Here is a 23,076-nt window from a genome sequence, read left to right on the forward strand (position 1 = left end):
CAAAAAGAAAAAAGCCGGAAGTGGCACTGTGGCTCAAGTGGTAGGGCACTAGCCTTGAGCTGAAGAGCTGAGGGACAGTGCTCAGGCCCAGAGTTCAGGCCCCATAACCGGAACAAAAAACAAAATTTTGATGGTATACTTTTGGTATGTCTTGTCCATTGATTTCTATTTAAGACCAAACTGAGGCATTTTTTTAGAAACTACTAAAGAAATGTTCACAGTAGGACAAAATCACAACAGTGCTGCTCAGGGGACCACAAATCTATGACTGTGATCTTGTCAGCTCCTTGGTTTTATACTTTTTATTTTTGAAATTTTATTAAAGCCTTATACTGAATTTTTTTAGATAGGCTCATGCTATGTCAATATTTAGCTTAGGGTTATCTTGAACTCAATCATCCTGTTTCTACCTCCCCAATATAGATATTAAAGGTCTACACCAACACTCCAGGCTTACTCTGAAACATTTAACAGAGTAAGCAAAAATTTAGATTAAAAAAGCTTTCTCAACTACTACTTATAGGCATTTATGAATTTCCCAATTCATATTTGAGTCTTGAATTTATATATTCAAAACTGAATCCATTGTGAAGGTGCTTTAAAGAAAATTAAAATGGGCTGGGAAAGTGGCTCAGTGGTAGAGTGCTTGCCTTGCATGCATGAGGAGGCCCTGGGTTCAGTTCCTCAGCACCACATATGCAGAAAAAGCCAGAAGTGACGCTTTGGCTCAAGTGGCAGAATGCTAGCCTTGAGCTGAAGAGGTGAAGGACAGTGCCGAGGCCCAAAGTTCAGGCCCCGCTACCGACCAAAAAAAGTAAAAAAGAAATTAAAAGAATTGATAGAAACTTTCAGGATTTCTTCAGTTTCAGTTTTATTTGTAACACTGCAGAAAAACATCTCAGCTTTAAAGTTTGATTTAGAACTCTGACCTACAAAGTTGTTTGCACACAAAGTTGTAATTTTCCTTGCTTTTGTTTTAGCTTTGAGAAGTCCAAATATGGATATACCTTCTTCCCCAAATATTGGACTTCGACGTAGTGGTCAAATTGAAGGTGTTCGGCAGATGCACAATAATGCTCCTCGGAGCCAGATGGCCACTGAACGAGATCTGATGGCGTGGAGCAGAAGAGTGGTGGTAAATGAACTAAATAGTGGGGTTAGTAGGTGAGTCAATAAGGTAACATTCATACACAAGCTTAAAGCTTTATTTGTTGTTAATGACTTATATTGTTAGCCTACTAGCTTAATTGAGTCATACTTTACTTTTTATATGTTATTCTAGCTCATTCCATAATAAATATTATCTTCAATTTTCTCAACTTTGTGTCAAATGCTTTGGGGAATACTGAAAAATGCAAAGTGTAATTTCTGTTCTATTTCTTTATCTGGATAAAGCTATAAGAGGACAAGTATTATTAAGTAAGAACTCATAAATGATCATTTTTGATTAAATTTGTGAGTGGTGTATGGATGTTTACTCAATGGTTTTAAGGGAAAAATAATCAACTAGATACTGGAGAAGTATGGGAGTTCAGTGTAGTATAGTCTGATGATTAGGTTATGTTTGGAAATGTCATTTAAATAGGCTTCATTGCATGGGGATTTCATTAGGCTGAATGTTAAACCTACAATTTCTTTTTTCTTTTTTTTGGCCAGTCCTGGGGCTTGAACTTAGGGCCTAGGCACTGTCACTGAGCTTCTTTTGCTAAAGACTAGCATTCTACCAATTGATCCATATCATCCCTTCCAACTTTTGCTGTTTATATCATACTAAGAAATTGAGCCCAGGGCTTCATGCATGCTAGGCAAGCACTCTACCATTAAGACACATTCCTAGCCCCTAGAATTTCTATTCCTATTTGTAAATACTAGTATTTTCTATAATATTTGTGTGAAATCAGCAATAATAACTGGGAATTTCTTGAAGGGAAGGACCTTAACAGAGAAAGTGTAAAATTGTTTGCGATCACGCAGCTTCCTAAACAATCCTTTTAGCTCATCGGGCAAAATCAGGAAGATGCATTCAGTTTCACTCCTCTTTCTGGTTTTTGGCACAATTAGAAAACAACAGTTGGCTGGGAATGTGGCTTAATGGTAGAGTGTTTGCCTAGCATGCACAAAGCCCTGGGTTCAATTTCTCAGTACCACATAAATAGAAAAACCTGGAAGTGGCACTGTGGCTCAAGTGGTAGAGTGCTTACCTTGAGCAAAAGAAGCTCAGGGATAATGCCCCCAGTCCTGGGGCTGGCAAAAAAAAAAATAATTAAGGAGACGTAAAACTGGGAGTCACTGGCCCACACTTGTAAATCCTAGATACTCAGGAGGCTATGCTTTAAGATTGCAGTTTGAAGCCAGCTGGGACAGGAAAGCCCATGAAACTCTTTTTTCCAATAAACCACTCAGAAAAAGCCGGAAGTGCCCCTGTGGCTCAAAGTGGTAGAGCACTAACCTTGAACTCAAAGAGGCTCAGGGACAGCAACCAAGACTTGAGTTTACCCAAACCTGCGAAAAAAGAAGACATAGCTCACTTATTAATTCATAACAGTATAGCAATTTAAAATGATTTTTACTTAAAGACTTTGAATTAAAGCAAGGGCTATGAATAATTTTATAATAATGTTCATTGCAAAATTATTCGTAGTAACCAAATGTTGAGCATGAATCAAGCATCTTATCAGTTAAATGAGTGGTATATCCAAATATATACAAATCTGGTATATCCATACAATTATATATTATAGAACCATAATTAATTCTGGTATCTTCTGTAGCATCTGTAAGCTTTGAAAGCATCATGCTAAGTGACAGAAGCCAGATGCAGAGACAAATGTATGAAAGCACAAAATAAAATACCTAAATGAGGCAAGCACATAGTAAAGGCTAGAGGAAGGGGAAAGAGAATTTATTGTTTCTAGTTACATGATTTTTCATTGCAGTACTAAAAAGTTTTGGACATAGTAGAAATGATTCTGTAACTTTATGAATGTATTTGAGGTCACTGAAGTAAGCAACTAAAATGTTAAATTGACAAATTTTAAAATATTTTCTTTTTGATAATTTGTTATTAGGGTACAGGAAGAATGTCGAACTGCAAAAGGTGACATAGAAGTCGGCCTTTATACAGTAGAAAAGAAGAAAAAGCCATCTTATACTATCCAAAGAGTAAGTTTATTTTTAAAGTACTTTATTACATAGCATCTTTTTTACATAGTATATTTTACAGATAGCAGGTATTTGAAAAAAGTAGAAATTAGGTAGTAAAACATTGTTGTGCAATAATCTTAGCTACTGACTAGGGAAGCAAAATCAAGGAATCTCAGTTTCAGACCTATCCCAAGCAAAAAGAAGTTTGAGAGATTCCAACAAATGGCTGGTCTCTATGTAAAGCAAGCACCTTTCTCCCAGCAACACAGAAATCACCAGAAGGAAGATTACAGCCTAGGCTGGTCTGGGCATAAAGCACGCCCCTCCTTTGAAAATAACCAAGGCAGAAAGCTGCTGGACATGTGGTTCAAGTGCTAGAGCAATTGCATAGCATTGTGAGATGGAATCTATTACCAGTACTGCCAATAAAAGAGACTTTTGTGATAGTTGTCCATTTACAAAAAACCTATTAACTCAAAATTGATACATATATATCTCAGTACTATTAATAAAAAATATAGTTCAATGAAGTGAAAATGGTACAAAATAAACTAGGACATATGGCTGTTGTAAGCATAGGATATTTATGTTAAATTATCTTTTCATGTGATTAAAGTACTACCGTAAAACATCATCTGATCACAAGGTAAAAAATCAGATACCCTAGGCAAAAGGCTGGCCAGCTATAGCCATGAACCAAATCTCCTCTGCTTCCTATTTCTTTCAAATGTTATTGGAGGATAGTTGCAGTAATTGATGGCTTGCTTTTTTGTTGAGATAGAGTTGATTATTTAGAATAGAAATCTTTATGTCTAAACCCACAAATATACTTCAATACTTGCTTGCCCTAGACTCATTCCTGGTCTATCTATTTAAAAGTAAAATCTAATCTATATGTTAGGAATACTGGGTTTGTTTGTTTGTACTGAAATTTAAAAGCTCATGTAGCTGAGATGGACTTTTTCATTTAAATTTTTTTAACCCTGGGTTTATGCTCATTCAGAGCCGGTTGCTATCCGTTACCTTTTTTGTTCAAGGTTGGCACTCTTAACCACTTGAGCTACAGCTCTACTTCCAGCCTTTGAGTGGTGAATTGGAGATAATAATTTAACAGACTTTCTTTTGCCCTGGCGGATTGAAATTTGATTCTTAGATCCCCACCTCCTGAGTAGCTAGGTACCTGAATAGCACCAGTGCCCAACTGGTACTGGGTTTATTTTTATTTTCTCAACACAAATAGGTAAGCAAGGAGTAGGATGCCTTGATTCCATTAGGTACATGATAAGCTTATTAGTATTCTGAGGTTTACCAGATGGGCATATGAATGCACAAATTTGTATCTCAGTTCTAACCCTTCTGTAGACTGTTGTTGGCTACGTAGACAGTCTAGGATCTTTTGTTTTTGTTAAATCTAAGCAATGAGCACTGACTTAAGTTCTTTCATTATTGATAAATAGAAATTTAGGTAATTATCTTCATGTATTCTTAGGTGATTTTGATAGATATTTTAAATTTTTCTGTGGTTTTGTTGGCTTATTTGATCTTTGTCAATGTGATTAATTTTTTTTAAAGACTTTGACTCTGCTGATTGAAGATAGTTGCAAATTAAGAAGACTTTTATACTTTTTTTCTTTTTATTATGGAATATTACATTTCTTTTTAAAAAAATGTAAAGGTGATATACAGAGGGATTATAGTTATAAGTCAGTATATTTGTTTTTCTTAGTAACATTAGACTTACAAATTTTCCATAGGTTTTATCAGTAGTGTTTCATATTTATAAATGTTCGCATAAAGTAGTTTAAACTTTAAATTTTAATTGCTAAAAATTAATTATTTATGAACTAGAGCCGGGGCTCAAATGGAAAAGCTCCTGTCAAGTAAATGTAAGTCCCTGAATTCAAATCTCAACACCGCCATTTTACCTGTATATTGAATTGATATTCCGAAATTATTATTATTTTTGGTAGCTCTTGGGCTGGGCTTTAGTGCTGTTCCTGAACTTTTTTGTGCTCAAGGTTAGTGTGCCATCACTTGAGCCACAGCACCCCTTCTAGCATTTTCTGAGCAGTTTATTGGGAATAAGAGTCTCACAGACTTTCCTGCCTGGGCTAGCTTTGAACTGTAGTCCTTAGATCTCACCCTTCTAATTGCATAGGATTACAGGCATGAGCCAGCAAAATTACTCATTGTTACTGTTTTATTTTCTCTTCTATTATCTACCATTAGTAAGAGTAAGCTTCAACAAGATGAGAGTCTTTCTTCTTGCATTAGTAGCCTTAAAATTTATTTTTATTTTCATTTTGTCTGTCTTGAGGCTTGAACTCAGAGCCTGGGCACTGTCCCTGAGGTCATTTTGCTCAAGGCTAGCCCTCTACCACTTTGAGCTACAGCTCCACTTCTCTGGTTGTTAGTTGGCGATAAGATTCTCGTAGACTTTCTTTCCCCAAGCTGGATTTCAACCATGATCTTCAGATCTCAACCTCCTAAATAGCTAGGATTATAGGTATGAGCCACCAGTGCCTGGCTTTTATGTTTATTTTTAACAACTTTCTCTTGGCATTTTTCTGCATGAGAGATTGAGTTAAATTGATTCTAAAGATCTTTAACAACTATTAAGAAATTTAAAAATGCTAATTTGCAGTAAACAAAAGTATAAGTAGGTGTAATTATATATTAACAGTATCAAATTTTCTTGGATTTTCATGGAACTAAAGAATATATTAGAATGTGAGTTTTACAAATGGATATAGATCTGAATTAGTTTTATTACTGATAGTTTGTAGTCTGCTGCTGCCCTTTCTGATTTGTGTGATCTGTATTGAGATTTTGTAGGCTCATTAAAGTTTTAATTTTCAAAATCTATTTCCTTCTATTTTCAGAATGATTACCAGCCAAGTTGTGGGCGATCTTTACGAAGGACACAACGCAAGCGTCAGCATACTTATCAAACACGGTCTAACATAGAGCATAATTCACAAGCATCATGCCAAAATTCAGGTGTACAGGAAGTTTCAGACAGCTCCTCAGAGGTTAGACCTATTTCCTTTTATTTAATGTAATTTTTATTTCCATCTTGGATTACTTTTAAGGTTTACTTTAATTGAAAGCTATTTAATATTTTTATTCACTAGTAACCACTTAGTAGACAATTGTTTTCATATTAAATTCTTTTAGATATCTGATTTGTAACCTTGTCAAGGGTATTTCATATGCCAGCAAACTGAGAAAAAATAGCAAGAGGGAATCTTCTAGAAATGGAGAAAAAGAGTATAAAAATGCTAATGAGTTAGTTAAATAGTTCCAAATCTATTTGACTCTGAAAACAGCATGATATCATTTAAGTATGAATTGACAACAATATGGTACTCTCATTCTACCATTCACAGTATTTCTTGGTGTGAGGTGATTTTTGTTGTTATTGCTGCCAATACTGGGGCTTAAACTTGGGGCTTGTGTGCTGCACCTTAGTGTTTTCACTCAAGTCTCGTATTCTATTATTGCATTCTACCATTGCACCACAGCTCTACTTCCAACCTTTTGGTGGTTAATTGGAGATAACAGTCTCAGACTCCTGCTCTGACTTGCTTTGAACTTGGTCTTCAGATCTCAACCTCCATAGTAGCTTGGATTATAGGTATGAGCCTCAGGAGCCCAACTACGGTCCTTAAACAGTTCTTTGTAATGGTATCTCCCCTTTCCCTTCACAGGATAGTTTAAAAAAAGCTCCCCCACAGTATTTTTAAAACAATATTCTTGGCATATAAGAGAGTAACTGGCCTGGTGCAGGTAGCCCACACCTGTAATCCTAGCTACTCAGGAGGCTGACATCTGTGGAATGCAGTTCAAGCCAGCCTGGACAGAAAAATCTCCATGAGACTAATCTCCAATTAACCACTCAAAATCTGGAAGTGGTGCTGTGGCTCAAAGTGGTAGAGCACTAGCCTTGAGCAAAAGAGCTCAGTGACATGCGCAGGCCCTGAGTTCAAGCCCCACTACCAACAAAAAAGAGAGCATTTGCACTTAAAGATTCTTTTTGTAGTGGTAAAAAGATATTTTATACTAATAAGAATAGGATACTGGGGCTTTGAATGTGGCTTAGCAATAGAATGCTTGCTTCATATGCATGAAACCCTCTGTACCACATAAACAGAAAAAGCTGGAAGTGGGCTGTGGCTCAAGTGGTAGAGTGCTTGCCTTGAGCTGAAGACCTCAGGGACAGGGCCCAGGCCCAGAGTTGAAGCCTCATAATGGACAAAAAAAAGAATACTGGAAAATTGAAATACACTTGAAAGTTGAAAATACATGCAGAATAATATGTGCATGTTTACTAGAATTTTTTTGCGGAATGGAAAATGTTATACTAGCTAATAGTAATGGTGTAACTCTGTTGCTGTCTTTTTGCTATAGGAAGATGAAACTGTTGGTACCAGTGATGCTTCTATAGAGGATCCTGTTATGGAATGGCAAAGTGAAAGTTCTTCCAGGTAGCTTTAATAATTTTGTTTTGATCAAAATTACTCAACAGTGCCTGGGTACTGGTTGCTCATGCCTGTAATCTGAGCTATTGACAAGGCTGAGATCTGAGGATCAAGGTTCAAAGCCAGCCCTGGCAGAAAGTCTATGAGACTCTTATCTCCAATTAGCCACCAAAAAACCAGACATGGAGCTCTGCCTCAAGTGGTAGAGCGATAGCCTTGAGCTGAAGAGCTGAGGGACAGTGCCCAGGCCCAGAGTTCAAGCCCAGAACTGACCCCAAAAAAGTGGAATTAAGTAGGCTTTTCCTCTTGACCCAGACCTCCAGCCTTTTTTATGTGTGTCCCCCCGCCCCCCCCCCCCCGGTTCGTGCGGCTTGAACTCTGGGCCTTGGACTGTCCCTCAGCTCAAGGCTCAAATTCTACCACTTGAGTCACCCTTCACTTCCAGTTTTCTGGTGGTTAATTGGAGCTAAGAATCACAGACTTTCATGCCTGGGCTGGCTTTGAATTGTGATCCTTAAATCTCATCCTCTTGAATAGTTAGGATTACAGGTGTGAGCCACCAGTGCTTGGCTTATATGTGTTTTAAAGCAACCCATTTCTAAGGTTCATGTTAATTTTGAAGATTTTTGTGATCCAGATAGGAATTTCAAATCCTATTATAGCAAAGTAAATATTATGCTTTATGTGAGAATCATTTCATTTGTCACATATTGTCAAAATTCTATATTTTTCTGTACTTAATTCAGAATTTTCATTTATTTACAGTGATTCATCAAGTGAATATTCTGATTGGACAGCAGATGCTGGAATAAATTTGCAGCCACCAAAAAGACAAACGAGACAGGCAACACGGAAAATATGCAGCAGTTCAGAGGAAGAAAATATGAAGTCAATAGAAGAAAAGCAAAAGAAACCTAAACAGACCCGAAAGAAGGTTTGTATATAAATGTGTTGTTTAATTTTGCTTTTATTTTTTGTCTGCTTTTACTTTTTATGCATGAATATTTGTAGTAATATTTAACTTTCCTTTAAAAATATTTTATCAGAGCAACCAAGCAAGTAAAATAGTTTAAACCTTTTTTTTTTTTTGGATCCAGTCGTGGGGCCTGAACTCTGGGCCTGGGCACTGTCCCTCAGCTCTTCAGCTCAAGGCTAGCGCTCTACCACTTGAGCCACACCGCCACTTCCGGCTTTTTTCTTTTTGCTTATGTGGTGCTGAGGAATTGAACCCAGGGCCTCAGGCATCCAAGGCAAGCGCTCGATCACTGAGCCACCTTCCCAGCCCCAGTTTAAATCTTTTAAAACTTAGCTACTTGGGATATATAGATTGGGAAGATCATAGTTTAAGATCAACTTGAGCAAATGGTAGATATGGTGACACACATCTGTAATTTTACCTATATAGGAATCACATGTAGGAGGATTGCACTTTCAAGTTTACCCTGGACAATAGGCAGGAAAGTGCTGGGAAAATGGCTTAAGTAATAGAACACTTGCCTGGCATGCATAAGGTCCTCAGTTCAATCCCCAGTACCACATAAAAAAGTGAAGAGCTAATGAGTTGTTATCTATAGATGATCTGTGTTGTGAAGTTATTGTCTTTTTTGGGGAAAATTGAGCAATTTTCTTTCATTTTATTTTCTGTTCTGTGGCTTGAACTCAGGACTTGAATGCTGTCCCTGAGCCTATTTGTACTCAAGGCTAGAGTTCTACCACTTGAGCTACAGCTCTATTTCTGGCCTATTCTAAGTAATTTATTGGAGATAAGAGTCTCATAGACTTTCCTGCCTGGGAGTTGAACCACAGTCCTCAGGTCTCAGCCTCTTGAGTAGCTAGGATTACAGGTGTGAACCACCACTCCTCTGCATTATTTGCTTTTTATAGGTGCAAAAGTACAAAAGTTACATATAAGCTGGGAGGTGGTGGTTCATGTCTGTAGTCCTAACTACAGAGGAGGCTGAGATTGAAGGATCACTGTTTGAAGCTATCCCTAGCAAGAATGTCCCTAAGACTCTTGCCTCTAATTAACCACCAAAAATGTCAGCAGTGGAGCTGTGGCACAAGTAGTAGAGCTCTAGACTTAAGCAAAAAACAATGGACAGGGCTGGGAAGTTGGTTCAGTGGTAGAGTGCTTGCCTTCCATGCATGAGGCCCTGGGTTCCATTCCTCAGCACCACATAAGCAGAAAAAGCCGGAAGTAGCGCTGTGGCACAAGTGGTAAGCTAGTCTTTAGCAAAAGAGCTGAGGGACAGTGCCCAGGGCCTAGAGTTCAGGCCCCACAACCGACCAAAATAAATAAATAATGGACAGTGCACAGACCCTGACTTTAAGCTCCTCCAGGACTAGCACAATTAAAAAGAAAGTTATTTACCTAATTCTTAAAAGAAAATGATTAAAACTTGTATGTTTTAGGTTTTTAGTAACCTGGTATTTTTCATATCATGTTTCATACAATTCTTGTTTTTCATATAATTCTTGTTTAAGTATTTATGAACTATACTTACATAAATGCTGTAAAATTTAAATGTCTTTATGTTTTAGAAAGGAGGTTTAGTTTCTATGGCAGGGGAGCCCAATGAAGAATGGTTTGCCCCACAGTGGATCTTGGATACCATACCACGTCGTTCTCCATTTGTTCCACAGATGGGAGATGAGGTAATTGTTACTCTTTAAGATGAACTTGTTAATTAGCCTTAGGACATTAATACTGTCCTTTAATACAGTCTTTGCTCCTCTATTCCATTGTGTATTTCTTGAGGTTGGTGACTAAACCTTATTAATTTTTTGAATCATTTGTATAGCCTGATACATTGTCTGAAATACAGTACATATTTGATAAATACAAAGATAAATACTTTGAGTTGATTGTTTTCTGAATATCCACTTAATAGAATTGAATCATTTTGAGTAGTCATTCAAATTCTAATATTGTTAAAAAGTATTTAGCAGGAAAGAAAGTATACTAGAGGATATTTAGTTGAAATATGTCTTTTTGTGACCAAGGCCTTCCTACTGAGTCTGTGATTGAATAAATGTGAGTATATATTTATAATAAGCCAGAAGAAAGTAATTAAAATTCTATGTGTAATTAAAATTAATTTTCTAATTGAAATTATAGCAATATTATAATATTTGAGTAGTAATTGGCTATTGTATACTTTGACAAGTATTAAGTACTCATTTGTTTTTGATTGATCAAATGTTTAAATGCCCAGTTTAATTTAGGATTAACAGTGGGTATGCAATATTATCCTCAGAATAAAAGGAAAAAAAGATCCTATCAAATAAGTTCTAAAACCTTGAGACCAATTAAAGTTATACCAATTTTTTGTAATTACCTGATATAAAAGATATCTTGTAACTGTCAGATAGCTTTATGAAAAGATACTATTGCTGATTTTCTTTAGATTTTATTAACTTTTTTCATTCAAGGTGAGTCTTCTATTGTTTGTTTCTTAAAAGCATTGGAATTTTTGAAGCTGGTGGCTCACGCCTGTAATCCTAGCTACTCAGGAGGCTGAGATCTGAGGATTGCGGTTCAAAGCCAGCCTGGGCAGGAGAGACCGTGAGACTCCTATCTCCAATAAACCACCAGAAAACCAGAAGTGGCGCTGTAGCTCAAGTGGTAGAGTGCTCGCCTTGAGCTGAAGAGCTGAGGGACAGCGCCCAGGTCCAGAGTTCAAGCCCCATGACCGACCAAAAAAAAAAAAAAAGCATTGGAATTTTGAACAAAACTTGTTTATATGATTCTTTTAATAAATATGGCATGATTAATGCTATATTACAAAACTCAGAACTAAATTTTTCATCACATCAGAAATGATGATTTGTTAGTTTATTGCCTGTTTTAAGAGATATAAGAGAAGCAAAGTTGAATTAATTTTAACAGTATACTCAAAACAAGGTTCAGTATACTCTTAAGATCGGTTGAGAGATTCTCCTCTTCATTCCTTATAACCATTTCTCTGAGTTCATATGATGTGGTATTTAGCCCATGGTGAAGATCATTTGATGGGGACAAGTACCTTTATTGAACAAAGGTTTTCAGAACTAATTGTCTTCTGCAAACAGAAGAGGATATTGGAGAATATGTATTGGGATGTATAGAGTTGTTAAATAGGATGCTACTGAGTAATGCCTTATGTTTTCTGTTTTAGCTTATTTATTTTAGGCAAGGACATGAAGCTTATGTGAGGGCTGTAAGGAAAGCAAAAATATACAGTGTTAATTTACAAAAGCAGCCATGGAACAAAATGGATCTTAGGGTAAGTTTGCCAAATTCATAAGCTATGTAACCATAGAGCTTTCAGTTTGTTACTTTATCCATGAGCCTTTTCTCAGTTTCATGGCTATTTCACTGCTGATTGTTTGTCCAAGGTAAATTGATACATAAGTATCCTTGTAAAAAAGACTCTTACAGCTTACATATGATAATTTTTTGAAATGTGTGTATTGTCTTACTGCCTTGACTATTCGACATTTCTTTGAGATTTAGGTCCCTAGTATGAATATTTATCAGAAATTCTGTACATTCAGGAGATTCAACCTATATGTACAACAAACTCCCTAAAGGTTCTGCAAGTTTTGGAATATCTCAAATGTTATAAACCACAAGAAGTTTAGAAATTGGTGATCCTTCATTGTACTACATAGCTACATGACACTGAGTAAAGTAGATATGCCTGTTTTATTTTGAGAGACTGTCTTTCAAATAAATATGTTCATTCATTTATAGATAATTGTATAGACATACAGACATAGGTATGTATGTACTGTCATTTCTATTCAAGTTTATGAGTTTAAGTTCACAAGCCATATGGCTGACAACTATTATGAATCAAGTGAAAATTGAGTTTGGTTTTAGAAGTAAGAGTGTGTGTAAAACAGAATTTCTTATTTCTAATCCTAACCATGACTCTTACAAATTGTAGGAGACAGCATGTGCATTCTGTAAACCTAGGCTTTGGAATAAGACTGAAATTTCAATGCTAGCTTTGCTATATGCTTATTTATGACTTTAATCAAGTCCCTATACCTATGAGAATCAGTAGTCTTAAATGTGATTAGTAATTAATATGCAAGATTGTTATCACTGTAGATATTCAGAACTGTCATCAAACACATACATGCACGTATATACCTGTATGCTTACTCACTGTGTTTCTGCTAGCAATGAGATTTATTTTAACTAGACAGTCTACTAATCTTGGGGAGATTCTTTTAGATTATATAGCTCAGCTGTACATGAGACCTAAGAAAAAAAATTTTTTTGGGTCCAGTTGTGGGGCCTGAACTCTGGGCCTGGGCGCTGTTCCTCAGTTCTTCAGGTCAAGGCTAGCGCTCTACCACTTGAGCCACAGCGCCACTTGTGGCTTTTTTCTTTTTGCTTATGTGGTGCTGAGGAATTGAACCCAGGGCCTCATGCATGCAAGGGAAGCGCTCTACCACTGAGCCATCTTCCCAGCCCCCTAAGAAATTGTTTCTATAAACATAGGGTTTCAGAACATGAATTTTGAAAAATTTCCCTGAGGAATTCTGCTTATATTTGGTTTATAGCCCTTTCATAAATACAATTTGCTATTAAGTATGAAGGTTATAAATGTTTTTTTTACTACCTTCAGTGCTCAGTGTAGTGCCTAGCATTTGGTGAGTATGCAGAATTCTCTGAAGTTGTTAAAGTAATAATGAGATAGCATGTAAATGTTAGGTAATTATATTGTAAATAAATTATTGGTATTTTCATGGACAGGAGCAAGAATTTGTTAAGATTGTAGGTATCAAATATGAGGTTGGACCACCTACACTATGCTGTTTGAAGCTTGCATTTCTGGACCCCATTTCTGGCAAAATGACTGGAGAGTCTTTTTCCATTAAGTGAGTAACTATTTGTTGTTCTGTATGTTTATAGAGTAGTTTTGGGGAGCGGAGGCAGTCATTGGGCTTGGACACTCTCCCTGAGCTCTTTTGCTCAAGGCTAGCATTCTACCACTTGAACCACAGCTCCTCTTTCCAGTTTTCTGGTGGTTGATAAGAGTCTCCTGTACTTTCTTGCCTGAGGTGGCTTCAAACCACCATCTTCAGATCTCAGTCTAAAATTCATGCTAGTATGCTTGAATTATAGTTGTTATATTTCTGTTAACAAGAGTAGGAATAGTAATGATGGTTCTTGAATTTGAATTTAATATTTTAAAAATATTTTAATGTGCCAGGAGCCAGGGGCTCATGACTATAATTCTACCTACTCAGGAAGCGGAGATCTAAGAATTTCAGTTCAAAGCCAGCCTGAGTGGAGATGTGGTTCAAGTGGTAGAGTGCTAGTCTTGAGCAACAAAAGAGCTCAGTGACAGTGCCCAGGCCCTGAGTTCAAGCCTGACTGCCAATATAAATATAATATATATATATATATATATTATAAATATATATATATATGTAATATATATATATATATATATATCTACTTTGATTCTAACTTGCTTTATTTTCTGTATAGATATCATGATATGCCAGATGTCATTGATTTCCTTGTACTACATCAGTTTTATAATGAAGCCAAAGAAAGGAACTGGCAGATTGGTAAGTATAGATTTGCCAATTAATAACTATTAAACCTATTGTAGACTAACATTTTAACCAGAATTTAAGCTAAATTAACACTGAACTAGAAAATTTGTCTAATCTATTAGCCTATCTAGGAAAATTACTGTTTCTTTTTCGATTATATTTAAATGATACTATGCCCTCTGTGTAATATACGTAATGATCTCCCTTTATTCCCAGTCTCTCTTTAGGTAATTCGGTTTGCCTATGTTCACCTGTAGTCAAAAGATATAAAATGGACAATTCTAAAAATAAGTCATTTATATATTTTAATTGCCCTACATTTTGAATAAGAAATTTTACACCATCCTACTCTCATCTGGATGCGAATTACCCTTTGTTTTAGCATATCCATGTTGGAACTGTTAATCACTTAACTGTCTTCCTCTGAACCATCTGAGTATTGCAGTGTTCACATAACCCTCATGTAGTAGCTTCAAGTTGTGCTGTTTACATTATATACCTAACTTCATCTCATCATGTTGATACAGAATCATCTCATATCATGAGATACAAGAGAGCACATTCACGTTATTAACTTGTATGGTGCTGGTACTGGGGCTTGAACTCGGAGACTGGGCACTCTCCCTGTGATTTTTCACTCAAGCTAGCTCTCTACAACCTGAGCCATAGCTGAACTTCAGCATTTTGGTGGTTAATTGGAGTCTCATGGACTTTACTGCCTGGATTAGCCTTAAACTGTGATCCTCAGATTTTGGCCTCATCAGTAGTTAGGATTACAGGTGTGAGCCACCAGTACTGGCCAGAACATCTTTTATCTATAAGCATTTATCTTTTCTTTTTTTTGGGGTCCGGTCGTGGGGCCTGAACTCTGGGCCTGGGCGCTGTCCCTCAGCTCTACAGCTCAAGGCTAGTGCTCTGCCACTTGAGCCACAGCGCCACTTCCGACTTTTTTCTTTTTGCTTATGTGGTGCTGAGGAATCGAACCCAGGGCCTCAGGCATGCAAGGCAAGCGCTCTACCACTGAGTCACCTTCCCAGCCCCAGTTATCATAATTTAAATCATAAAGGCTTTAAAATTCCTGTCTTTACACATTTAGTTAGATATACATGTTTTTTTTTAAGTGCTTTTTTTCTTAAATTTATTTATTTATTTTTTATTTGTGAACATACTGTACAGAGGGGTTACAATTACATGGGCAGGATAATGCGTACATTTCTTACCAAGCATTGCAGCCCCCTCCTTTGGTTTACCCTTCACATCCCTTCCCAGCCTCCCCCTTCCCCCCCAATCCCAACCCTTCTCCTCCCCCCCCCCCCCCCCCCCCCCCGACCGACTTTGTAAAGCTCGTTTTGGACATGACAACTTATACTTCTCGTTGTTGCATCAGGTCCACCTGTATCCTTAAACAACTGTTTTTTCCCCCTCTCCTCCACAAGTTATACTGACATCAAATATAGTGAAAGCAGGGGTTATACTGTGGGGGAGGGACATACAAAGCAACAAAGAGATAGTCTTATAAATGCGTTAGAAACACATGCATGAAAGAAAAAACATTAAAATACATGTCTAAGGGTTCATTTTCCTGACATCACATTATCTGACCTTTTCCACTTGACTCATACATATACTAGATATTGCAAATAAGGGAAACCATGGGACCTATGTTTCTTTGGGCCTGGCTTACTTCACTTAATATAATTTTTTCCAAGTTTTTCCATTGCCTAACAAATGTGGCAATGTCATTCTTTCTGATGGAGGCATAGAATTCCATTGTGTATATATATCACATTTTCTTGTTTAAAGTGCTTTTATAGCTTGTTGCCAGTGGCTCAGATCTGTAATCCTAGCTTCTCAAAACACTAAGATCTGAGTATCATGATTCAAAGCCAGCCTGCCAGAATAGAGCTGTGGCTCAAGTGGTAGAGTGCTACCTTGAGCAAAATCTCAGGGAAAGTGTCAAGGCCCTTAGTTCAAGCCCCAAGTCTGGCACAAACATAATATTTTTGAAACTGTAGTATATATGTAATTTTGGGTGGATTGCTCCTCGGCCTGACTTGGAATCTTGAGTCTGTTAATTATTAGCTACTTTATCTTGAAAAATTTTTAGTAGAAACAATTTATAGACAGCACTTATAATGGTACCTGATACATACTAAATACTAAGTAAATAATATTTACTTTTTTGTGTATATCTTGTGCTAGGGCTTGAACTCAGGGAATGGGTACTGTCCCTTTGCTTTTTCCCTCAAAGGATACCATTCTACCACTTGAGCCACAGATCCTTTTCTGGCATTTTGATGGTTAATTGGAGATAAGTATCTCATAGACTTTTATGCTTGGACTGGCTTTGAACCACAACCCTCAGGTCTTAGCCTCCTGAGTAACTAGGGTCATGAAAATGAGCCATAGATGCCTAGCAATATTTTAGTTGTCTATTTCTTCTAGGTGATGCATTGTATTTTATTCTTTTATTTCTTTGTCTTCCAGAAAATTAAAGTTTAATTTTTGAAGTAGCATAAGGAGGTTTCATTGTGATATTTTCATATATACATTCAGAGCACTTTAAACATTCACACTATCCCTGTGACTGTGGCTAAAGCTTATAATCCTAGCTACTCAGTAGGTTGAGATCTGAAGATTGTGGTATTAAGCCAGCCTAGGCAGGAAAATCCTTGAGGCTCTTCTTTCTCATTAAACACACTTAAAGATTAAAATGTAAGTTTGATTCACCTAGAAATCCCAATTTGAAATATCTGATAATGCTAGATACAGTGTTGCTTTACATTAAAGAGAACTTTCCACTTAGAAGGATATAATGTTGTTACTCTCAAGTATCCTCTTAAGAATTTTTCAAAACGTTATAGGTGATAGATTCCGAAGTATAATAGATGATGCCTGGTGGTTTGGAACTGTGGAGAGTCAGCAGCCTTTTCAACCAGAGTATCCTGATAGTTCTTTCCAGTGTTACAGTGTTCAGTAAGTACAGTTGCATTGTTTGTTTTTTGTTTACCTGAAATAAAAGTAGTTTAGTGTTATGGACTTTAAATAAATTTTACTAGATACAACTTTTTTTCTGATTTATTCGTCTTAAAATAACTGTACTTGCAAGGGAAAAAAATACATGTTGAACAGAATTTGATGACAAAACTTTTGACCTATTGAACTAAAGAAATTTCTACATCACTGTCAGCATTTTCTCTTCAGTAATTCTATTTTTAGATAAGAATTGAAGATACTTTTCATGGAGAATATTAAAAGTAACAATATTTAAAGTAAGTTTTAGTGCTAGCACAGAACACTAAATATTATCACGCAGTCATTTAATGTGAAGAATTCTTGCAGGGTGACTAGATTCTTTCAGGATACTATTTTCCATGGCAATAATTATTCTTGTAATCCCAGAAGTGTAAGGTTCTTATTGAATGAAGGTTTGTAAAATGTTAGTAAGGAGTACCTTATAAAGTTTTCATATTACAGACAAAAAAAGGAATAATAAAATTTTGGAAGTGCTATGATACCAACTCTCTTCACCTGAAAGATACTTTAAAAAGATATTTTTGTATTCTTTACCATGGATTAATACTGGGTATATGCTTGCTTGGAATACCAACAAAAGACACTAACGGTGGACCTACTACTCACTGAGTTTCATATTGATAGACCATATTTTTTCCTAGAGATTTATTATTGCTTGAGCATAGTTGTACTTTTCAAATGTTATGCCTAAAATGTTATAAACTTATGCTAATATATGAAAGTAAAAACTTATGCATTTGATTTACATCATCTTGTTTTTTTTAATAGCTGGGACAATAATGAGAGAGAAAAGATGAGCCCCTGGGATATGGAACCAATTCCAGAAGGAAGTAATATGCTTTTTTAATTACTTTAAAATTTATTATTAAGTAGGGGTAAAAAGAGGTTTTAATTCCCTAAGTCAGGCTCAGTGCCACCCCTTCTTCAATCTTTCCCCCTATTCCCTCCTCCCATCCCTATTCTCAAGCTATATAGTTCAATTTTTACCTAATGTACATTGAATATAATAACTGCATTTGCTCACTCTTCTGCCTGTATTTATGTGTCCCCCCCAATAATACACCTTTAAAAATCAATTCTAGCCAGGTACTGATGAATCACGCCTATAACCCTAGCTACTCACAAGGTTGAGATATGAGGATCATGGTTCAAAGGCAGCCCAGGCAGAAATGTACCCATGAGACTAGTATCTCCAATTAACCACTCAAACCAGAAGTGGAGCTGTGGCTCAAGTGGCAGAGTGCTATTAAAGAGGCTCAAGGAAAACGCCCAGCCCTGAGTTCAAGCTCCAAAATCGACCAAAAAAAAATCCTGGGCTGGGGAGGTGGCTCAGTGGTAGAGCGCTTGCCTTGCATGCCAGAGGCCCTGGGTTCGATTCCTCAGCACCACATAAGCAAAAAGAAAAAGCCAGAAGTGGTGCTGTGGTTCAAGTGGTAGAGCGTTAGCTTTAAGCTGAAGAGCTGAGGGACAGTGCCCAGGCCCAGAGTTCAGGCCCCACAACCGGACCCTCCCCCACCCCCCAAAAAATCCCTAATTCTTATAAAAGAAAAGTAGAAACAGTATCATGTTGGAAACTAATGGTTTCTATTTTTTTTTAATATCTAGCTGCCTTTCCAGATGAAGTTGGTGCTGGTGTTCCTGTGTCCCAGGAAGAACTTACTGCTTTGCTATACAAACCCCAAGAAGGAGAGTGGGGGGCTCATTCTAGAGATGAGGAGTGTGAACGGGTTATTCAGGGCATCAACCATCTTCTTTCCCTGGGTACGGTGAACATTAAAACATATTAAGAGAATCTAAAGGAGCTAAGAAAACCAGCCGATTTCTAAGTTCTACAAAAGAAAATACAGCTTATCACTGTAAACTTCACATTTATTTCAAAAGACACAATGATTCTAGTTTAATAACATTTTATATGCCTGGCTAAAATAATGCCTGATAACCTTTCTTAATACTCCAGGAGGATAATAGTGAAGGCAGGAATATAAGTGTCTTTTTTTTCCCCTTGAATTATTTTGGCTCTCAAGCTGTTTTCTGATTCTAACTTTGGAGGGGTTTGCTTGGTAAAGACAGTGGGTGAGTAATGTATTTTACTCAAATAAGTAGTTATATTTCCTAAAATATATCACTTGAGAATTTGGCATTTATACAGGAAAGACCTAGAAATCTGAAGTTCAACACATTGCTTCTTTTTTTTTTTACTTAGTTTAAACCAATGTATCTTGTATGATTTATAAATACTTATATCTGAACAAAAGAATAACATTTATATAATTGATTCACATTGTTTTAGAAATGTATTTTGCTCTCCCTTGTTTAAATATGAATGTTCATTAGAATGAAGTCTTGGTGTCCTCTATAAGTACTTTTTTTTTGTGTGTGTGTGTGTGGCAATTTTGTAGATTTTGCCAGCCCTTTTGCTGTTCCAGTGGATCTCAGTGCCTACCCCTTGTATTGTACTGTAGTTGCATATCCAACTGACCTCAATACCATCAGACGGAGACTTGAAAATCGCTTTTACAGGTTTGTTTACTTTTGCCATTTACTGTAAGTCAGTTTTGGTGTTTGCCCTTTTGAGATCTGTTTGTGTGTGTGTTTGTTCTAGTGCTAAAACTTGAACTCAGGGCCTGGGCACCGTCCAGGAGATTCTTTTTCTCAAGGCCAGTGTTCTACTACTTCAGCCACACCACCACTTTTTCTTAGTAGTTTATTGATAGGAGTTTCACAGACTTTTCCTGCCTAGGCTGGTTCACACCATGATCCTCAGATCTCAGTCTCTTGAGTAAGGTTGCAGGTATGAGCCACCAGCACCCAGTAAGATGCTGTTTTCATGATACAAAATAATCGTCTATACACTCACTTCAAGATTTATTCTATGAACTTGAAGCACTAATTTCCTTTTATTTAATAGATTCTTTTGCAAGGTGAAAAATAGTGAAGAAAAATTAGTTAAGCAAGAACACCACAAATTGTGTGTGTAGCACTTTAAAAAGATAAAGTTAATTTTAGTTTGTTTAAGGTAGATCAAGTAGTTTGTGAACTTTTGATTAATATGCTACATTGTTATGGAGAATGTTTCCATCCTCTTTGAAGAATTAGCTATTAATTAGGTTTATTAGTCCTAAAATATATTCAGGATCTATGTCCACTCCACTATAACTAGTATTGCATGAATCATTAGTCTGTCTGTTTTTTTTGTTGTTGTCGTCGTCGGTTGTGGGACCTGAACTCTGGGCCTGGACGCTGTCTCTCAGCTCTTCAGCTTAAGGCTAGCACTCTACCATTTGAGCCACAGTGCCACTTCCAGCTTTTTCTGCTTATGTGGTGCTGAGGAATAGAACCCAGGGCCTCATGCATGCAAGGACTCTACCACTGAGTCACCTTCCCAGCCCTAGTCTGCCTCTTATAACAAGAAATGATACATTTTGATCACATCATGTATTATATGACATAAATATAACCAGATAAAAATCTGTTATGTTTCTTTATTCTAGCTATTCCTTGTCTTGTTTTTCTTGGTGCTTCTCTTTTAACTCAGCATTACTGTGATTTTTATCAAACCACTTTTTGTTTGTTATCAAGTAATTCTTTACCCACACGGTGCTGCGTAAGATCTATGTTCTAATAGGTAGTCGAGTGATTTAAAATTCCTGCCTGTGGGAAACTACCATCCCTCTTGTCAATGTATACCAGTTATGCATATATATTTTGTCACATTCGTATATGTGAATTTTTTAAATTTCTTTTATCTTTAAGTAGTTGTACAAAGAAGTTCCCATTCTACAAAACAGTATATGAGTACAAAGTGTCTGACAACATTGTCACCCATCTCTCTTAACCATATATTGGAAATTTTTTGACATGAGTGCCTAAATTTATTCTGAGAATGTAATTTAAATGTAATAACCAAGGTTAACAGAATGCTTTTCTTTTATAGGAGAATATCAGCATTAATGTGGGAGGTGCGCTATATTGAGCATAATGCTCGGACTTTCAATGAGCCAGATAGTCCTATTGTTAAAGCAGCTAAAATTGTAACAGATGTCTTACTTCGATTTATTGGGTAAGAAACAGTTTAATCTCTCACAAAAACTAGTTTCTGATGTTTCAAACATATTCAAATTATTTTCAATTATCCTGTTTCTTAGGGATCAGAGCTGCACTGATATATTAGATACTTATAATAAAATTAAAGCAGAAGAACTAAACAGTACTGATGGAGAAGAGGTAAGACTCAGTACATGATGAGTAAGAAGTGGATTTTTTTCTGTTATTTTGAAGTTCAATAAATGTTATATGTAAATGTAATTGACTGCAACTATAACTAGTGGAATATTGTTGGATACTAGCTGAATATCTGCATTCTTTTTATATTCTTAAACCTACTCAAGTGAACTGTTCCAAAAAATTAATAGTGCTGTATAGCTTAGTAACAAACAAGTGGCTAATCATTCTATGCTACTCAGTGGGAGTGATGAGAAATTAACACTTTATTTTCTAGGCCTCAGAACAATGATTTAATTTAAGAATATTTTCTTGATAGTCTCTAAAACTATTACTTTTATTTTATTTTACAAGTATATATTTGAAGCACTTAAATGTTTGATAGAGTGACTACTTCATTGCTTTGTTAAAATGTGTAAATGTACACCAATCTCTTGTGAATGGAATGAAATTAGTATTCTCAATTGATTATCACACACTTGCTTTCTCCACATACCCACATCCCTAACTTATTTTCATAAAACCATAACTTAAACATGATTATTATCATTATTTCAAAATCTTTACTGGGAAACAATTCACCTGAGGAGCAAATGGCCACAATAATGTTGGAGTGGCATGAGATATTTTTCATATTTGTTATATCTATACTGATAATCTCTAGAATGGTAACCCTCCAATGCTGCTCTTATTTGCTTTTACAAGGTATATCTAAGTATAAAATATTGCATTATTGGAGCTAAATACTATGTAAAGAAAATTGAAATATTTATATAGCATAATAAATAAGCATAACTTCATTTTTATATAATTTACTATATAAATAAAAGTAAAAGAAATGAATAAATTGTATTTACACAGCATTTAACTATAAGGAAAACACACAAATTAGACAGTTCGCCTAATAAAACTCAAGACAAATTTGCTATTCATTTTCTTCATATGTTCTTGGGCCTTTAGAATAAGTTTATTTTAACTCAGGATTTTATATAACAAGAACATTTTCTCAGACTAGCATGATTTAGATAAGAACAGAAAATTAAAGCAAAATGTAATTCAACATCTTTATTCTAATACAAAGGAGTTCCAACAGCTCATAAACTGCGTAGATAACTCCTAGTTGTCTCAGTTCTCACAATGGTTCCTGTATCTTGACTTTGTTTTAACAAAACAATGTTTCAGTGAATCTCAGGATTAGTACACGTTTGTGTTTTTCTTATATAAAAAATGCATTTATTGGGCTGGGAAGGTGGCTCAGTGGTAGAGCGCTTGCCTTGAATGCATGAGGCCCTGGGTTCGATTCCTCAGCACCACATAAGCAAAAAGAAAAAAGCCGGAAGTGGCACTGTGGCTCAAGTGGTAAAGTGCTAGTCTTGAGCTGAAGAGCTGAGGGACAGCGCCCAGGCCCAGAGTTCAGGCCCCACAACTGACCCCCCCCCCAAAAAAAAAAACAAAAAAATGCATTTCTTGATATAGCAATGATTATGAATATTCTATAATTACTTTATATTAAATGAGAATGATACAAAATCCTTTCTTTTCTATTTTTTTTTTGTGTGTGTGCCAGCCCTGGGACTTGAACTCAAGGCCTGGGACTGTCCCTGCACAAAGCTAGTGCTCTACAACTTGATCT

General features: G+C 36.3%; 1 protein-coding gene across 1 annotated transcript in view; it reads left to right on the forward strand.

The window, feature by feature from the left end:
* The window catches only part of Brwd3 (bromodomain and WD repeat domain containing 3), a 122,960-nt gene that overhangs the window by 83,060 nt on the left and 16,824 nt on the right, over nt 1-23,076 (forward strand). The window contains exons 19-33 of the mRNA XM_013024995.1: nt 981-1,164; nt 3,069-3,162; nt 6,027-6,176; nt 7,555-7,631; nt 8,391-8,559; nt 10,167-10,280; nt 11,783-11,890; nt 13,375-13,499; nt 14,116-14,198; nt 17,051-17,162; nt 17,991-18,052; nt 18,828-18,983; nt 19,622-19,742; nt 21,157-21,282; nt 21,368-21,446. Of these exons, the coding sequence (XP_012880449.1) occupies nt 981-1,164; nt 3,069-3,162; nt 6,027-6,176; nt 7,555-7,631; nt 8,391-8,559; nt 10,167-10,280; nt 11,783-11,890; nt 13,375-13,499; nt 14,116-14,198; nt 17,051-17,162; nt 17,991-18,052; nt 18,828-18,983; nt 19,622-19,742; nt 21,157-21,282; nt 21,368-21,446 (1,760 nt within the window). The remainder of the gene's footprint in view (nt 1-980; nt 1,165-3,068; nt 3,163-6,026; nt 6,177-7,554; nt 7,632-8,390; nt 8,560-10,166; nt 10,281-11,782; nt 11,891-13,374; nt 13,500-14,115; nt 14,199-17,050; nt 17,163-17,990; nt 18,053-18,827; nt 18,984-19,621; nt 19,743-21,156; nt 21,283-21,367; nt 21,447-23,076) is intronic.

This window comes from Dipodomys ordii, unplaced genomic scaffold (assembly GCF_000151885.1).
Source record: "Dipodomys ordii isolate 6190 unplaced genomic scaffold, Dord_2.0 Scaffold80, whole genome shotgun sequence".
Taxonomy (NCBI): Eukaryota; Metazoa; Chordata; class Mammalia; order Rodentia; family Heteromyidae; genus Dipodomys; species Dipodomys ordii.